Here is a 15,457-nt window from a genome sequence, read left to right as displayed (position 1 = left end):
CTTTGTAATTTGAATCTCTAAAAGCAAGCTTCCTGCACACGTTTGACTGACAGGAAACAGCATGTCTGTCACTTTAAGCCACTGAAAGAATCATTAAAAACTCTAACAGGAAGGGAATACTTCACAAGATGCAGTATAATTAGAATAAAAGAACACAGATTATATAAAAATAAAAGACTCATTTTGTTGATACTGGTATTTGAACAGTAAAACCCAAAGTTTATAATGTGTAGACGACACTTTCAATTCTTTATGGCAGTCATTATAAATTTACCCCACATGCAAATCTCAATAAATGAGATTATATTGAGCCTGAACTGATTAAATGTGAGCTATGTGAAATAAACTTTAATCACATTTACAAGCTTATATGGCCAAGCTGGCATAAATTACTATTTAAAATCTACATTTTCAAAATGACCCATAGTTATGGTTTTTCAATGCAAAAGTTTTAAACCATCCTTATTTTTATATAAGTCTACTTCTTCAGCATCTTTTCTATTTTTTGTTTTGGTCCAGTTCGTGTTGTATTGAACCACAACAGTTTTTTGGGTTTTTTTTCCCCAGCACAAACAAACAAAGAACAGCAAATTGGGCAAGGCGAAGGCAAAGGAAAAGTGTCAGATCTAAAAATACATCTACAGCAGATGAACAGTATCTGAAAGTCATGTTTTTAGGAAATCTTTAGGAAAAAAAAAATACTTGACAGACAGGGATTTCCAACCTGGAAAAAAGCTTGGTTTATTTTAAATTATGAGTGATCCACTTATATGTGATTATTAGACTACATCTAGTCTCTCAGTTAGCTGAAGGAAGTCAGCTGGTTTTAATGCACTTCCAATAAAATCTGCTTCGCATTGGGTTACAATTTTCTGTTATTCAGAGGTCTGGAAACATGATTTCTTTCACAGCTGGTATGAAGTGTGGTTGTAGCTGAACTGATCCATCACTGTCACAGAAAAGCTGTAAGTTGTGACAAACTGCAACGTTGTGGCAAATGGTAAAACCTGTGCTTCTCCCTCATCACTCAAATAAATTGAGATGCTCTGCATCACCTGTGGTTGCACCTCACACCACTACCCATGGTCAAATCAGATTACAACAATAAATGGCTCCTGCACATATATACCTCAAGTGTCAGGAACTCACCTGCCTTCAATCTGATTCAGACGAAACTAATGTCGATCCGTTAAGCACCATTGGGAGAAAATAATTTCAGGTTGTCCTGGGTTTACCCATATTTTGCCTATGAAAGGAATCACCAGTGGTACACTTTTATATTCCCATCAAAGTGGGCATACTGTAGTGAAAATTTCATTTATTCACTCAGTTGAGTGAGGGAGGAGAGCTGGCTGCACCCATTAAATCTGAAGCATCCCACATCTCCAGCCACGGAGAAACCAGATTACAAAGAATAAATGGCTCCTACACTTACAATACCTCAGGTGTGAGGAACTCACCTGCCTTCAAGTTGATTCAGAGGGAGAGAAAAAAAAAAAATCTGTGAGACAAGTTTAGGATCATGAAAAGATAAGCTGTTAAAATCAGATTGACCAAACACAGTTTCAGGTCTCATGAGTGCTATGTGGCCTACATGTAGTAGTCTTCCACTCCTCAACACAAAAAAGAAAATACCGTAATAAAAAAAGCCAATAACCAGCTGCTACATCTCAATTACAAAAGTATGAAAGACTGAGACACTGCCTGCATTTTTATTAAAAAGGAAAATTACTGGGATTATATTAATAAAATAAATGCTAAATTAGCTAATCACATACATATATATATATATATATATATATATATATATATACACACACACACATACACACATATTTTGCACATTGGCATGCACATACACAGGTGTACAGTGTGTGTAGGCACAGCTGTTTTTATCATCTACTCAATGGAGCAGATGCTCCCCCTTTTTCTTTAAAGTGGGGGTGCAGACTTCTGTTTTTAAGTGATGACTTAACATATCATTACTCCTAGCAATAAGACAAAAACATGTAGGGTTTATTCATTCTATTGTTTTGGTTACAAATTAACTAAAAAAAGAAGAAGAAAAAAAGAGTTGCTATGTTTTGTTTATTTAGGAGCGCAAGATGCCCACAAGTTTATAAAAGTGGTCAAATAAATCATTTTATGGTATTTTCAACCTAGAGATCAATCCTTGTAGATGATTAGTATTGGAATAAATATAGGCTAAAAATAAATAATTGTAAGTGTTTATATTTAGGTTAATTATGTCATGAATTACAAAAATAATGAATAAATATTCTTAATGAAACTTGAACGCAGATCTTCTGCATGAAAGCACCTTACATTATCCATCACTCCAACTCAGCATACACTGTGAATGAGTGCATTGCTTCATCTGTATGCTGTAAGTGCTTACACACTGATACCGAGTTTACCCCATTTTATTCGCACAATCAGGCGCCTATGGGCCTCTTTAAGCTCTTTAAGAATCATTTTGTTGGTGCTAAAACACAATTTTCTGTCTGTCAAACTGTGTTACATTTTAGTATTTTTCAAGGATTCATTTAAAAAAAATTGGAACAAATTGTGCCTTTGGGCAGGCTGCTGGTAAGAAAGTGCCTAAAAATCCAATTGTCTGCTAAATTGTTATGCATTTTCACAGCACTGGTTTATGCCTTGAATTCAGGAGGCATTTCAAACCAAAATAATTCATTGGTCAGACTTAAATTGCTTAACAAACAAAAAACAAACAAACAAAATAAAACATTTCTCAAAAAATGCTCTGCACTGAACTAAAAATAGGTAATAAAAGCAGATAAATTTCAAAGAGAACTTTTGAATATCTTAAGAAGGCCTTGGGAACTATTGGTTAAGATCCCTTTAAATACAAAATAGTTGAGCTCCAGGTAGGAGGTAAGGTAAAGTATAAAGAAATAAAAACAGCATTTCTTGAAAGAATATCTATTGTCTGCTGCCTTGCAAGTTAAAATTTAAACAAAAATGTCTCATGATCAGTTAGTGCTCGAAGTATGTGTTGGGAATGACTCTCTGCTACTACCTGTCACTTTGGCCGACGGGAGGCTCTGCGTTCAGGAATGCAGTCGAGATGAATTTATTTAAAACTGCCAGTCACATTTGCACCGACACTCATTTCCTCTAGTGAGACAAAGAGGCTGGCTTTTATACTTTGGGCAATTCCAACACATACCAGGTAAAGGGGTGGTAAAACAAAAGTAATAAACATTTACCCAACCTAACACAAACAATAAATGGTACCAAGAAATATTTACATGCATGCAAATCATTAGAACTAAACTAATCTAAGGTCAATCAAAGAATAAATTTAACTTAATATAACTCCTCAGAGTATTACCCCATCTAATTGAAAATGGTATGCTCCAGGAGCTTTTTAGCAGCACCTGGAGAATTTGTCTCCCTCTGCTGCTTCACCCTACTGAGACACACCCAGAAAGGTAAGTACTCAAACAATTAGCAAACTCAAATTGAACCAATCAGAAACAAACTGACATTTTCCCCTAAATCTCCCTGTACAGGAAGGATGGCCAGTCCCTCTGCCCGAAAAAACGTTTAAATGTCCCAATGTAACTGAACTAAAGAACTGAAACAAAAAGCATTTGGTCTGTAAATAAACTAAACATATATCAATAATCATTTATTAGGGATGGAACCCCTGGTCTCCATCACACTACCACACCATATTTTAGCTCACTATCTAGTCAAATGACTGAGTATGCATTTGTCACAGTCAATTAGGTGAGGCAGCCATCTTGAATTGGGTTGATTCCAGAGATTAAAGCTTTGTAGATGTGCATCCAATGATTACTTTCTGAAAAGTTAATTAAAATCTGTTCGCTGGTTCAATAAGATATTTTGCTAACAGACAGACAAACACACACACAGGCAAATATATGATCAATTGCTTTTGATGGCAGAGGACAATAATGAAGGTTGATTTAAGATTTTTGTACACTACTGTTTAAGGGTTTTGGACAAACTAAATGGGGGGACGTGTCCAATCTTTGACTGCTTTTGTTCCCGAGTAAAATCTGGAATAACATAACTAAATAAATTATATGAAAATGACACCCAGAGTCTTTTGGATTAAAGAAGTGCCATGTTGGAAGATATAGGAAGCGAGATGGGATTGAATAAAAGTGTGAGCTGTAGTGCTGAGAAAAATGAGCCCATATAAGCTTTACAGAGACAAACGACAGGGAGAGAAATGGTCATGGTCTTTTGGCCTTTGGTGGCAAATGATATAAAATATGGCAAGAAAGTCACTATATGAAATGACCCCACTGTGACTATGGAGCAACAGCAGTGAAATTGTTTTTTTGTGAGTGTGACTGGACGACAGCTCAGACAGAACACTTTGTTTCTTTTGCAACAATTATCAGAGCCAGCTTTCCAAGAAATGTTGATAAATTAACTCTGTCCTGAATCCAGACACTTCAAAATGAACTCGCAATCAAAGAACACATATTTTTACTTGCTATATTTCAGCAAAAAAGTGAACAAACATGACCTTTATGATTAATTCAGGAATTCCGACGCTGGAATTTGGACTCCTCGGACATTAAAAAGATGGCTCTGTTCATGTGCAGCCCATCCATGTGATACTATCAGCACCCAGCTCAGTGTGACCTCCTACGTTCCACATGAAATTACACCTCCGGATCAAAACTCCTCGGCAATGGCAACTGTGGGGGGGGGGTCTCTGAAGATAACAAAAGCCCCTTACAGTAGAGGCCTTGTCTTGGCAGAAAGTGGCAGAGAAAAATCAGAGAAAACTGGACCAAATGAAGCCATAAAATGAAGAAGAAGTATTCTATGCAACAGAGTTCAGCAGTTTCATCCAGTTAAAACATTTATGCATTTTCTTAGTGCTGAGTTCAGCTGTCTCTTCACTGTTCACACAGACAACTAGCTTTTGTGACTCCCACAATGTAAATATCACCCTGGGCCTCTTCCCTCCCCCCCTTCTGTACAGTTGAGTCTAAAAGCTACCATGCTGTCATGTAGCTGAACCGCCTTTTATGAATTCCAGATGCTTGGAGCTGAGAAACTGGGGCAACCGATCTGAAACGTTTCAGACATTCGACACGTGTGTGGTTGGAGCCAAGAGTCGAGTCTTTGTTGATGGCAGCTGACTGCAAAGCTGACGGAGATGCGCACTGTACTCCAAGTTAAAACAGCCGAGCGCGCAGAAATATATTTTAGTTACTGAGCTTCAGTTGTCGCTGTGAGGTGACAAATAAATGCAGAACCTAGAGTGTGCAACAAAATCAGTTACCCTGGAAGAAATGCAAATCACCTGCCACCTTTCGTGTCAAGAGATTTAAAGTGAGATTTGTGCTTATGTAGAGAAATGAAAATAACATTATGCACAATCTCATGAGCTACTATGAAATCTTATGTGACCTGTTAGTGCCTGGAGCATGTGTTAGGTGTGACTCTCAGCTACTACCACACCAGATTTTAGCTCTACATCTGTAGAAATAATTGAGTTAAAGCAGTTTGTGTTAGCTAAGGTGGCCATCTTCAATCAGGCTGGCTCCCAAAGTTAATCAGTTGGTGAGGTAATGATGACTACCTCGTTACTTTTTTAAAGTGTCATTAAAAATGGTCTCATGATACATAAAATATTTTGCTAACAGACACACACAAACATTGTTGTTTGCCTTCCGGCAGCGGATGACATCTGCCAACCCTGACAACATGCATCACACACAATAAAGACAGACATTAAATCCTATTCAAGTCAAACTTAGAATCATTCGTGTTTTAGTGGAGCAGTTTCATTCATACAATGTCAAGGATGAATTCCTAAACATTTTACGATTCAAATAAACTTTACTTCTCTGTGACATGGTTTATTTCAGAACAAATTTGTCATTCCTGATTGATTAGTTGGAAAAAGAAGACTATTTGGCTTTTATTTTAAGATAATATGCACGAGGTAGTCACTCCTGTCCTTAACTTGATGAGCTGCAAATAAAATAATGACTGCAAGCCTTTTCATTGAAATTATTTAAAGCAGGTTAACAGTACGAGTCCCTGAACACTCACTGAGTGACAGCTTGGCTCGTTGATCCTGAAGGGTCTCGGCCTCGGTTCTGCAGCATGTGAAAGCACAAAGCTCACAAGTCAGAGCACTGCATGGACTCAGCGCTGCAGCGTTAATGACACCCAGCAGCGGTTGTTTGGAAGATCAGCATGTGCATAACAAAGTTTCTCACCATCTCCACTGGGAATGCAGGGGCACATACTGAATTATGATGTGTCATCAGAGTCTGCTGTTTATGTCAGAGGAATCCAAAAACAAAAGCTTTCAGACTTCAGACACAGGAGGTAACTTGGAAATATCTTGAAGCCATTTTTTTCTCTGTTTGGCAAATTTGATATATAGCTTCCATGTGTTCCAGTTCCAGTTCCTATTTCAATACGGCTGGGTAATCCTTATCTACAGTGCCATGTTTGGCTAGACATCTTTTGAAAGAGATCACACAGAGGCATAAACATGTTTATCTGCAGAGGCGTAAGGCATACGATAAGAAAGTATTTAAATTTTCTTCGCTATAGCACAAGGTTGTAATCCATGCTGATAACAAAAAGAATTCTCAGGATTATTAATGCTAAGGTGAGTTTTTATGTCTATTTGTTGTTTAAATAATTTACATTCACGACTCTTGGTAGCCTTAGAATCAAGCATAAAAAAGAGGGTTTGTAACCATTTCTGTGATGGACTACCTGGGATACATATTTCCTATTAATGACCAAGAATGAGAAATAGCTCCAACAACAACAAAGGTTTAAAGACGGACTGAGATCAGACACTGATCTGATGCAGCGGCAGAAGAAAGCTGTCAGTGTGCTCCCACCACTAATGCATCAACACTGGGAGGAAATCAGCCACATCACAGCCTTAAATAACACATGTGGTAACAGTTCAATACAGTTCAGAAAGGCAGGACCTGAGTTTAGACATTTAAATGAGGAGAATTCAATGTGAACACAGATTCTGATTGATTGCTGTGTCTCTGAGGGAATAATAGGAACCATATTTTCCCCAACACACACCCACACACACACACACACATCAAAATGTCTCTTTTAAGCCAAAATGATGGATAGTAGATCTAGGAATTTGACAACTTCAAAGCAAATGGGCTAAAAAGCATTTTGTGCTCACTTTGCCTACAGCAACTAGTGTTTAATGATGCTACGCTGAAAAATAACTGAGTTGTAGCCGTTTTGGTTCAACCTTGAAAACAACATTATGCTAAATTTCATGCAATGTAGCAAGATGCCACTCTCTCCGGAGCATGTGCTGTGAATGACTCTCAGCTACTACCACATCAACTTTTAGCTCAAAGCCTGTAAAACTGACTGAGTTATAACTATTTTTGTCTTGTCTAAGGTCAGTTAGCTGTGGTGGTCACCTTAAATTAGGCTTAATGTGCTGTAGAGGTACATTTAATGTTTATTTTCTGAAAGTCTTATTAAAATCCATTGAGTGGTTCATGAGATATTCTGCTAACAGACATAGTTGACTCTAAATGGTTAATTGCAACATTTCAAACAAATATTTTGCACAATTCTTTAGCACTAGTATGTGTTAGGGATCAATCTCTGCTACTACCACACCAAATTTTAGGGCAATATCAATAAAAATTCCTGAGTTGTAGTTATTTTTGTATTGCCTGTGGCCCTAAAACCCCCAGATATTTTTATATATGGCCCACTTGCAACTGAACTTGAATAGCCCTGATATCCAGTTTATCCACGTCACACAACTTTTAGTTGCCTTTACAAAGATGCAACAAAAACCTTTCTGCACCTGAGACCTTGACCCTATCACACAGATGAAGCTGTACTTACTCCAGGAAGCGGGTGATGTACTGACGGCTGCAGCGGGACCACCGGGGCAGGAAGGTGCCGTACAAGAGCTGAGGAGACATGACGAAAGGTCGTTTCCCAATGGGTTCACAGTCGTTGCCGTTGCCATCGTGCTGAATCCCAAAGCTGAAACATAAAAGCACATCCCATAATAAAGGGGGTTGGGGGGCAATTAATGTGAGGCAGAACAGCATGTCATATGTACATCAAGGTGACAATATTGTGTGAAACAACAAAGACACTCGTCTGCGAGCGGTTTGTTCTCTACAGGCTTAGAAGCAAATATTTAATGTTCAGCTGTTTCACTGTGGACTCAGCGGCAATGATTGAAAACCACGGCAACAAGTAAAGTCTGTGCAAACTGGTGATAAACTAAAGCCTGTTTGTTCTTTCTTTATTGGCTGCAACAAACTTCTATTCGAAGTCTTCAGAAGAGGCTGAGGTGACATCACAGGTAGGGATGCTTTGTGCTCTTTCAAGGATGAATGTAAAGCAAAAGAAACGAAAATTCATTGTTAGGCTGCGGTTTTAGCGCCTCCATATGTAAGATGATGTTTTTTTTCCCCTTTTCCAGAGTGCAAAATTTAGCTCAAAGAATATTAACATGAACTATGCAGGGAGAATTCCTCAGGTTACTGCTGAAGCTGGACTTGTATGATTCTTAGTGGCTGCAGGGAGGTGTAATGAGCAGCAGACATGTTGTGTAGATCGGAAAAGGTTTAAGGTGTCGCAATAATCCAATCAGATGACCTGAGGAAGACATTATCAGATCATATTGATTGTTAGCATGTTTTTTTTCTAATTTACCTTTATTTTCTGCTCCATCTTTGGAGCGGAGGTCGCTAATGAGAATTCTGCAGAAGTTTATAATGCACCCCCGCCCCCCAAAAAAAACAAAACAAGAAGCAGCAGATTTATGTTTGTTTGCCTATTCCATGCATTAAAAGCCTTTTTGCAGAAATTGGGTGAAAGAAAATGGCGTGTACTCGAAATGAGACTCCTTATTGTTTTTATTACACACATTAGGATCTAATGGCCTAAACATATTCAGACTGTAAGAACCGGGAGGTATATAGACTTTGCATTTGCATCAATAATTAGAAGAGCGAAATGTAAAATTCGCCATTATCATTTACATTGATTTTATTCTGCGGCTGTGTTAGAAAACCTTTTCCACCTGAAAAGCAAATGTGTGTTTGTGTCCCCTCACACTCGCAGCACAGCCAAGGTCCCATTTGATATTCCTTGTGAGCACATATTTGGCATCAGTCACTTCTGTCTGGCCTGCAGTGCAACGTGGCTGTGAGTGATGGAAACTGTCTGAGTCATTTTACATGGGAGCACAGAAGCTGTGAAAGCCCTAGCATTCCTTGAAGGAATGCATATCGCCTTAGGACCGACTCTAAAAGTTACTTAGTTGTACATGTACTACCAATGATTATATTCTGATTTTTATTAAAATCCATCTGAATGATTTGTGAGATATTTTGCTAACAGACGGACATCATCTCCAATCTCTGGTTATTTTTCAGAGATTTAAGCATGCAATAAGTAGTGTTTACAGTATGTTTTCAAGATGTTTATTACTACTACCACACTAAATTTAGAAATAGCTCAATAACTGTAAAACTGACTGAATTTTAGATATTTCTGTGTTTTCTAGGTCCAGTTGGCTGTGACGGCAAAAAGTTGTGATGACTCTTATCCACTACCACAACAAATCTCAGCTCAAGATCGGTAAAACTGATTGAGTTGTAGCCATGTTTGAGTTTGCTAAAGTCTATTAGTTGTGGTGTTCTTCTTAAAATTTGCCATCAGGTGATAACAGTGATCGGCTGTTGTCTAACCTGATTTTATTCACAATATGTTTATATAAAAAATCAATGACTGCTGGTAAAGAACAAAACATTTCTGTCACTATTTTAGACCCATTGTGTCTCTGATGAGATAAACAAGAAAATTAATAATAAATACAAACAGCATTATTGGAATTTCAGCTGTAAAATAATCAAATGAGTGCAAAATGAAGTGGAAGGAAAAGTGAGAGAAGCAAACATATTAACTGCGCTGACTAGCAGAATACATTTAATTAGCGTTATATATTACAAATACAATTATCATGAGAAAACAGATAATATATCCTGTTTAAACATACCAAGATATTTGTCCTTATTGCCCTTCTGATTATGATGATAAGAAGCAACAAAATCATCCTTCCCCACTGAAGCTGACAGCAATTAGATAATGAGTTTAGATGTTTGTAAATAAATGAATTGTATTTCACTTTACATCTGCTTTATAACATCGTAAGAAGCAGACAGCGGGAGAAGGAAAACACTTTGGCAATATCTCTTTTCTTTAACAGATAAAAGCAAACTAATTAAAGAAATCGGACCCTTAAACTGTCAGAGAAGTTGAGTGGCATTTTATGTGTAAGCCACAAAAATCTTCAAATTGCTTTTAAAAGAAGGAGGGAATTTGGTGAGAAGAGTTTATTATGCTTTGATCAAAACTCAAAAAAGAAAAAAAATACAGTTCATTACAAAAATTTCAAAGTTTCTTTACGCTTAGCCTCCAATTAGTCGGACTTTCTTGAAATCCTTTTAAAACAGATTTTGATCAAGAGTTTTTCAGGTTATTTTGAAGGTATTTTAAAACTTCAAAAACTGTCTGCTTTGTCATTGACTTGGTCCTTGTAGCTGGTCATAGCAGCATATTTTGCAATCTGTGCTTTACAAAAAGTGGAAAAATGGAGGGAAACTGAGGAATTTTAAGGCCAAAGAAGACCTATCCACTGCACGAGCTTAAGCCTAACTCTTTGGGAATCACCTTACTGGTGCTAAAATACCATTTTATATTATAATAAAATCAGACCAAATTGTGTCTTCTGGATAAGCACTGCTCACAAAAATCCAGGTTAAAATTAGTACTTTGCTAAGATGTCTGCTATGTGTCGACACAACACTGGTCCAGCCTTTGAGTTCAGGAGCCTTTCTATATCTGAACGATTGGTTTGTTTAGAGGCTCAACAAACAAACATTCTTCTAATAATGTTTTATTTACTGGTCTAAAAAAAGAGTGAAAGAGCATCCAAATTAAATAAAATAAAACAATAATTATAACAGAGAGCTTCAGAAAGCCTGAAAAGATATTGATCAAAACCATTTTAAAAGTTTACAAGAAAGTCTGGCTGCTTGGAAGCAAAATACACAGAAACTGAACTAAAATTCCTTAAAGGCGTGCATGTTGCCCAACTTGTTGAGTACCAACGTTTTAAACAAAGATATCACACAATCTGTTTGTGCTCAGCGACTACTAGAAAAAAAAAATAGGTCAATATTTGAAAAATTAACCTAAATTGAGGTATAGTCACGTGTGTGTTTTCAAAAGTCAATTAGCTGTGGCAGCCATCTTGAATGAGGTTGTCTCCCAAAGTTAATTGCATTGTGCATCCAAAGATTACTTTCTGAGAACGTCATTAAAATTGGTTCAGTGGTTCATGAGATCATTTGGTATCAGACAAACACACACAGAAGCAATTACATGATTGCTAACGCTTACCCCCCTTCAATGTGGCAAGTGATAATCAGGGCCGACTTATTAAAAAGAACTCCATGCATAATATTCAAATAGTATTTCCATAATAATAAACTAGTGGGTACAAAGCAACAGTGCTGGAGACGGACCATGTGAACAAAAATCACCAATCAGTGTCACAGTTTGTGGTCCTTTAAGATTAATGGTTTTAATTTAAGAATAAAGATATTGCAGACTGTAACATTATAAGGGACACCAGAGTAGTTTACTTGGGGTTGACACCTCATTGTGTAAATCAAGGGCGCAATAATTATCTCTGCAAATTCTTTTCACAATTGCACAACAAAACCACTACAGCTGGTTTAAATGTGACCCTCTAAGGACAGATCCCTGGCTGGATCTAGAGAAATATATTCCATGAAAAAAAGTGCCTTAGTTTTAAGAATTGATGCAGCGACTGATTTAAAAAAGGGCCTTGGACCAAATGAATAATCTATAAGTTAAGAAACGGGTCAAGGACTTAACTTGTCGCCTCATTTGAAATGTAAGCCCCCGTTACATTTAGATTCTGAATTTTTATGTTTTGCATAATGAGCTGAACAGATTAAATGAAGGTGAAACAAAAATCCAAGCTAAATGAGACCCAAGTATGTGGGAGAATAACTCTGGCGTGTACACATTCCACTTTTGAAAAGGCTTCTCGTTTTATTGTACTTCAAACTTGTGAAAAACACCCTCAGTCTAAGAGCCCACTGGAGAATTAATGAGTACACTTTCTCCTCTTAAGAAAGCCTGGTATTCACTAAGGGCTCCTGTCAATCCGAGGCTTGTTAATGCATTCTACAAACACCTGCAAAACACATCCCAACTAACCATACAAATACAGAGGAGGAAAGACTCGTTTTAACCTGCAATCAAGGGCAAACTGCTGAAGTTGACTTTACAGAAGTAACTTAGACTCAGTTGGACTTCGGCACAACAATCAAACTTGAGTGGTTAATCTACATGATGTTTCACTGACTTCAGGTCAAGAAAATGTATATAAAACACTTATAAATGCACAAAATATTACATTACAGCTCAGTTTCAAATGACCAGAAACAATTAAATGAAATAATTAATTTGTTTTGATTCACTGTTTTAGGAAAGAGAAGTAAACAAAAGACTGAGAGACAAAGACACACTAAAATAATGTGTTATAAAATCTAATAAAAAGAGCAAACCATTAAAGAAAAGTGCTTCGTGAAAGAAAAAAATGAGGAGTTACATGAGTTCCTAGGGTTTATAGCCATTTCTGCGTTCCTAGAGTTTCTAAAAGTAGAACAGGAGGCAGAGCTTTCAGTTCTGAGGCTCCTCTTACGTGGAAACAACTTTTAGTTTCTGTCTGTGAGGCTGACGCTGTACTTTTAAAACCAGGCTTAAGACTCTCCTTTTTGATAAATCCTATAGTTAGGGCTGGTTTGGGTTTCCTGAGCTCTCCCTTAGTTCTGCTGCTATAGGCTCAGACTGGAGGAGGACAAACTGACCAGATTTCCTCATTCTGCTGCTGTCTTTACTTGCTCTATCCTCCATGTTTGTATTTGTAATAATTCATATCATTAATCTGCGTTTCTGTTTGTTTTCCTTCCCATAGAAACTCCACCTGGACCACTCCTTCTGTGCTTGTCTGTGTCTCTTTCCTGTCCTCTCAAACCCCGGCCTGTCGAAGCAGATGGACGCCTGCCCTGAGGCTGGTTCTGGTTCTGCTGGAGGTTTCTTCCTGTTAAAAGGGAGTCATTCCTTTCCACTGTGCTGCTCAGGATGGGACACAGCACTGAAGTAAAAATTTGGCGGATCTGTTCCTTAGATAGATAACTGTACTAATTGGTATTTTGGTGTATGTGATTGTACTGCATTAGAATAAGAATGAATCGACTGTAATTGAATCTGAATTAAATTTATGATTTGGACTTGTTTATTTTGTTTGTATAGTGCCCTGAGGAGACTATTGTGGATTGGTGCTATAAGAACCTGAATTGAATGCCATTACCTTTGTAAAAACTTTATAAGATAAACAGTGATATAAATGATGCTCTGACTGATTTTCTACAGACAAATTTTTGGGCCGATTATGACTCCCACATAACGAAACCTTACTTGTGTCCCAGCTCATGTGCCACAGTGAAGGCCATCGGGAGGCCCGTGTCTTCATTAATGCTGCAACTGCGATGTGGCTGACAGATCCCTGCCACGTGAGACAGTCCCAGAGTCTCACACGGCATGTTGACGGCACCACATATGTCCTTCCTGTGAAAGGCAAAGAGTTTCAGTCAGATACTTTATCTGCTGCCAGTTGGGATTTTTCATTCAGTCAAATTACACAATAAATAACTACTTTGGTTTAATCAATTTTTGGATGCAAACAGGATATTTTGTGCAGATAAAATGAAGGGAACATTGTCATTTCCAATCCTCTTGCTGAAAAACTACAAAGGTGTCAAAATAGAAAAACAGCGGAGGCATTTAGGTACATGATACAGGAAGGACGAGAGAACAGTGTTAGCATGAAGGATATCTGAGGGGGATGTGAAATTCAAAAAAAACAAAAGCCAAACTTGAATTACATCAACTCAGCGCTGAAGAAGCAGATGAAAGAAGAACATCAAAAGGAAGAGAGAGGAGCTGTAAGATGGCAAAAAGAGACAATTTTATTTATTTGTGCTTAACTTTCATCTTTAACAAACTTCCTCAGCTTCCCCTGCATCAATGCATTTTGCCACCTTTGAGTTAAAAAAAAGTCACTGACTTTTTCCCACCTGTTTATGTTGCCGTTTCCTGCCTTATTCACCAAACAACTTTGCTTTTTGAGAGTTTTCCTTCCAGCAATTATTCATCATTTTCTCTTAAATTTCATTTCCACCTGCTTGTCTGACTCAAAATGAAATAATTTTCCTAGACTGTTGACATCTCTTCACTTAGTAAACAGGTAAATTGGTCTCCTTTATACCGAGGTAAGAAGACAAAAATGAACAAACTTGTTGGGTTTAAGCAGTTTTATCTGAGTCACTAGATGCGAATTTAATGATGCATCTGGTCACAACCTTCGTTCACCCGTGAAATTATCAGCTATATTTAGACTACCTCCAGCCCAAGTAGTTTAGTCCCCATTACATAATATTTATCTCACGCGGGCATGCATCTGATATGATTTGTGCATCATTTAAGACGGACATCTGAAGTCTGTAAATCATGGAACATTTCAGAAAGCATGAACTAGCTGGATATATTTTTTTAATGAATGGTCAATTTAGGAGCTGGAAACCAAGATTTTTTTTTTTTTTAATGAACCTTTACACTCACAAAAGTGCGATTAAAACAACACTAATACTGGAGAACATTTAATTTGTGCAGCAGTTAGAAGTTGCAATTTCTAAATCCTGTAAAGTCTGTACTGTTTTTCTTTCTTCTATTTACCTGCCTGCTTATGATGTCCCTGAAGAACCTTGCTTGGCAGCAAACATTAAAAGGTAAAAACACTTAAATTATGTCTATGTAAGACACATTTTATTTTCCTTAGTTAACCAGAAAATTAGACTCTTGAGATTAAAATAAAAAAGAGTTTTTTTTCTAAGACAGATGGCAGTTCATAGCAGCAATATTTAAACGGAAAATCAGAAGATGCATATATTTAGATACAAAACTGTTTTATTACTGTTGGTCTCATTTTGTTTCGTTTTGCTTTATTTGACTTTTTAGCCTGTTCAATTCCTTATTCTTGCAATTTTGCACTGAGAAATGCTAAACTGTGTTTTGTTTCTGAAACAATGACACTAAAGTTATATTTTATTTTATTCTAAGATCAGCAACTATCGAAACTTAAAACATTGCAACCTAAAGAAAAAAGCACGAAGCTATGCAATTTTTAAGTAATCAAAGCAGAAATCAAACAGTGACAGCAGTGATCAGTCAAAATATATACAGCCAGATACTTAAACATCGTGAATAATTAAAAATTGTTTTTTAAATTTTATTTTGGTAG

General features: G+C 37.1%; 1 protein-coding gene across 2 annotated transcripts in view; it reads right to left on the bottom strand.

Moving 5' to 3' along the window:
• The window catches only part of LOC108234814 (A disintegrin and metalloproteinase with thrombospondin motifs 7), a 127,674-nt gene that overhangs the window by 74,923 nt on the left and 37,294 nt on the right, over positions 1-15,457 (bottom strand). For both annotated transcript variants that reach the window (XM_017414303.3, XM_017414302.3), the window contains exons 7-8: positions 13,576-13,725; positions 7,885-8,028 (exon numbers count right to left, since the gene is read on the bottom strand). In XM_017414303.3, coding sequence (XP_017269792.1) covers positions 7,885-8,028; positions 13,576-13,725 — 294 coding nt within the window. The remainder of the gene's footprint in view (positions 1-7,884; positions 8,029-13,575; positions 13,726-15,457) is intronic.

This window comes from Kryptolebias marmoratus, linkage group LG15 (assembly GCF_001649575.2).
Source record: "Kryptolebias marmoratus isolate JLee-2015 linkage group LG15, ASM164957v2, whole genome shotgun sequence".
NCBI classification, from domain to species: Eukaryota; Metazoa; Chordata; class Actinopteri; order Cyprinodontiformes; family Rivulidae; genus Kryptolebias; species Kryptolebias marmoratus.
The sequence above is the reverse complement of the archived record's forward strand: the minus strand, read 5'-3'. Positions and strand labels throughout refer to the sequence as shown.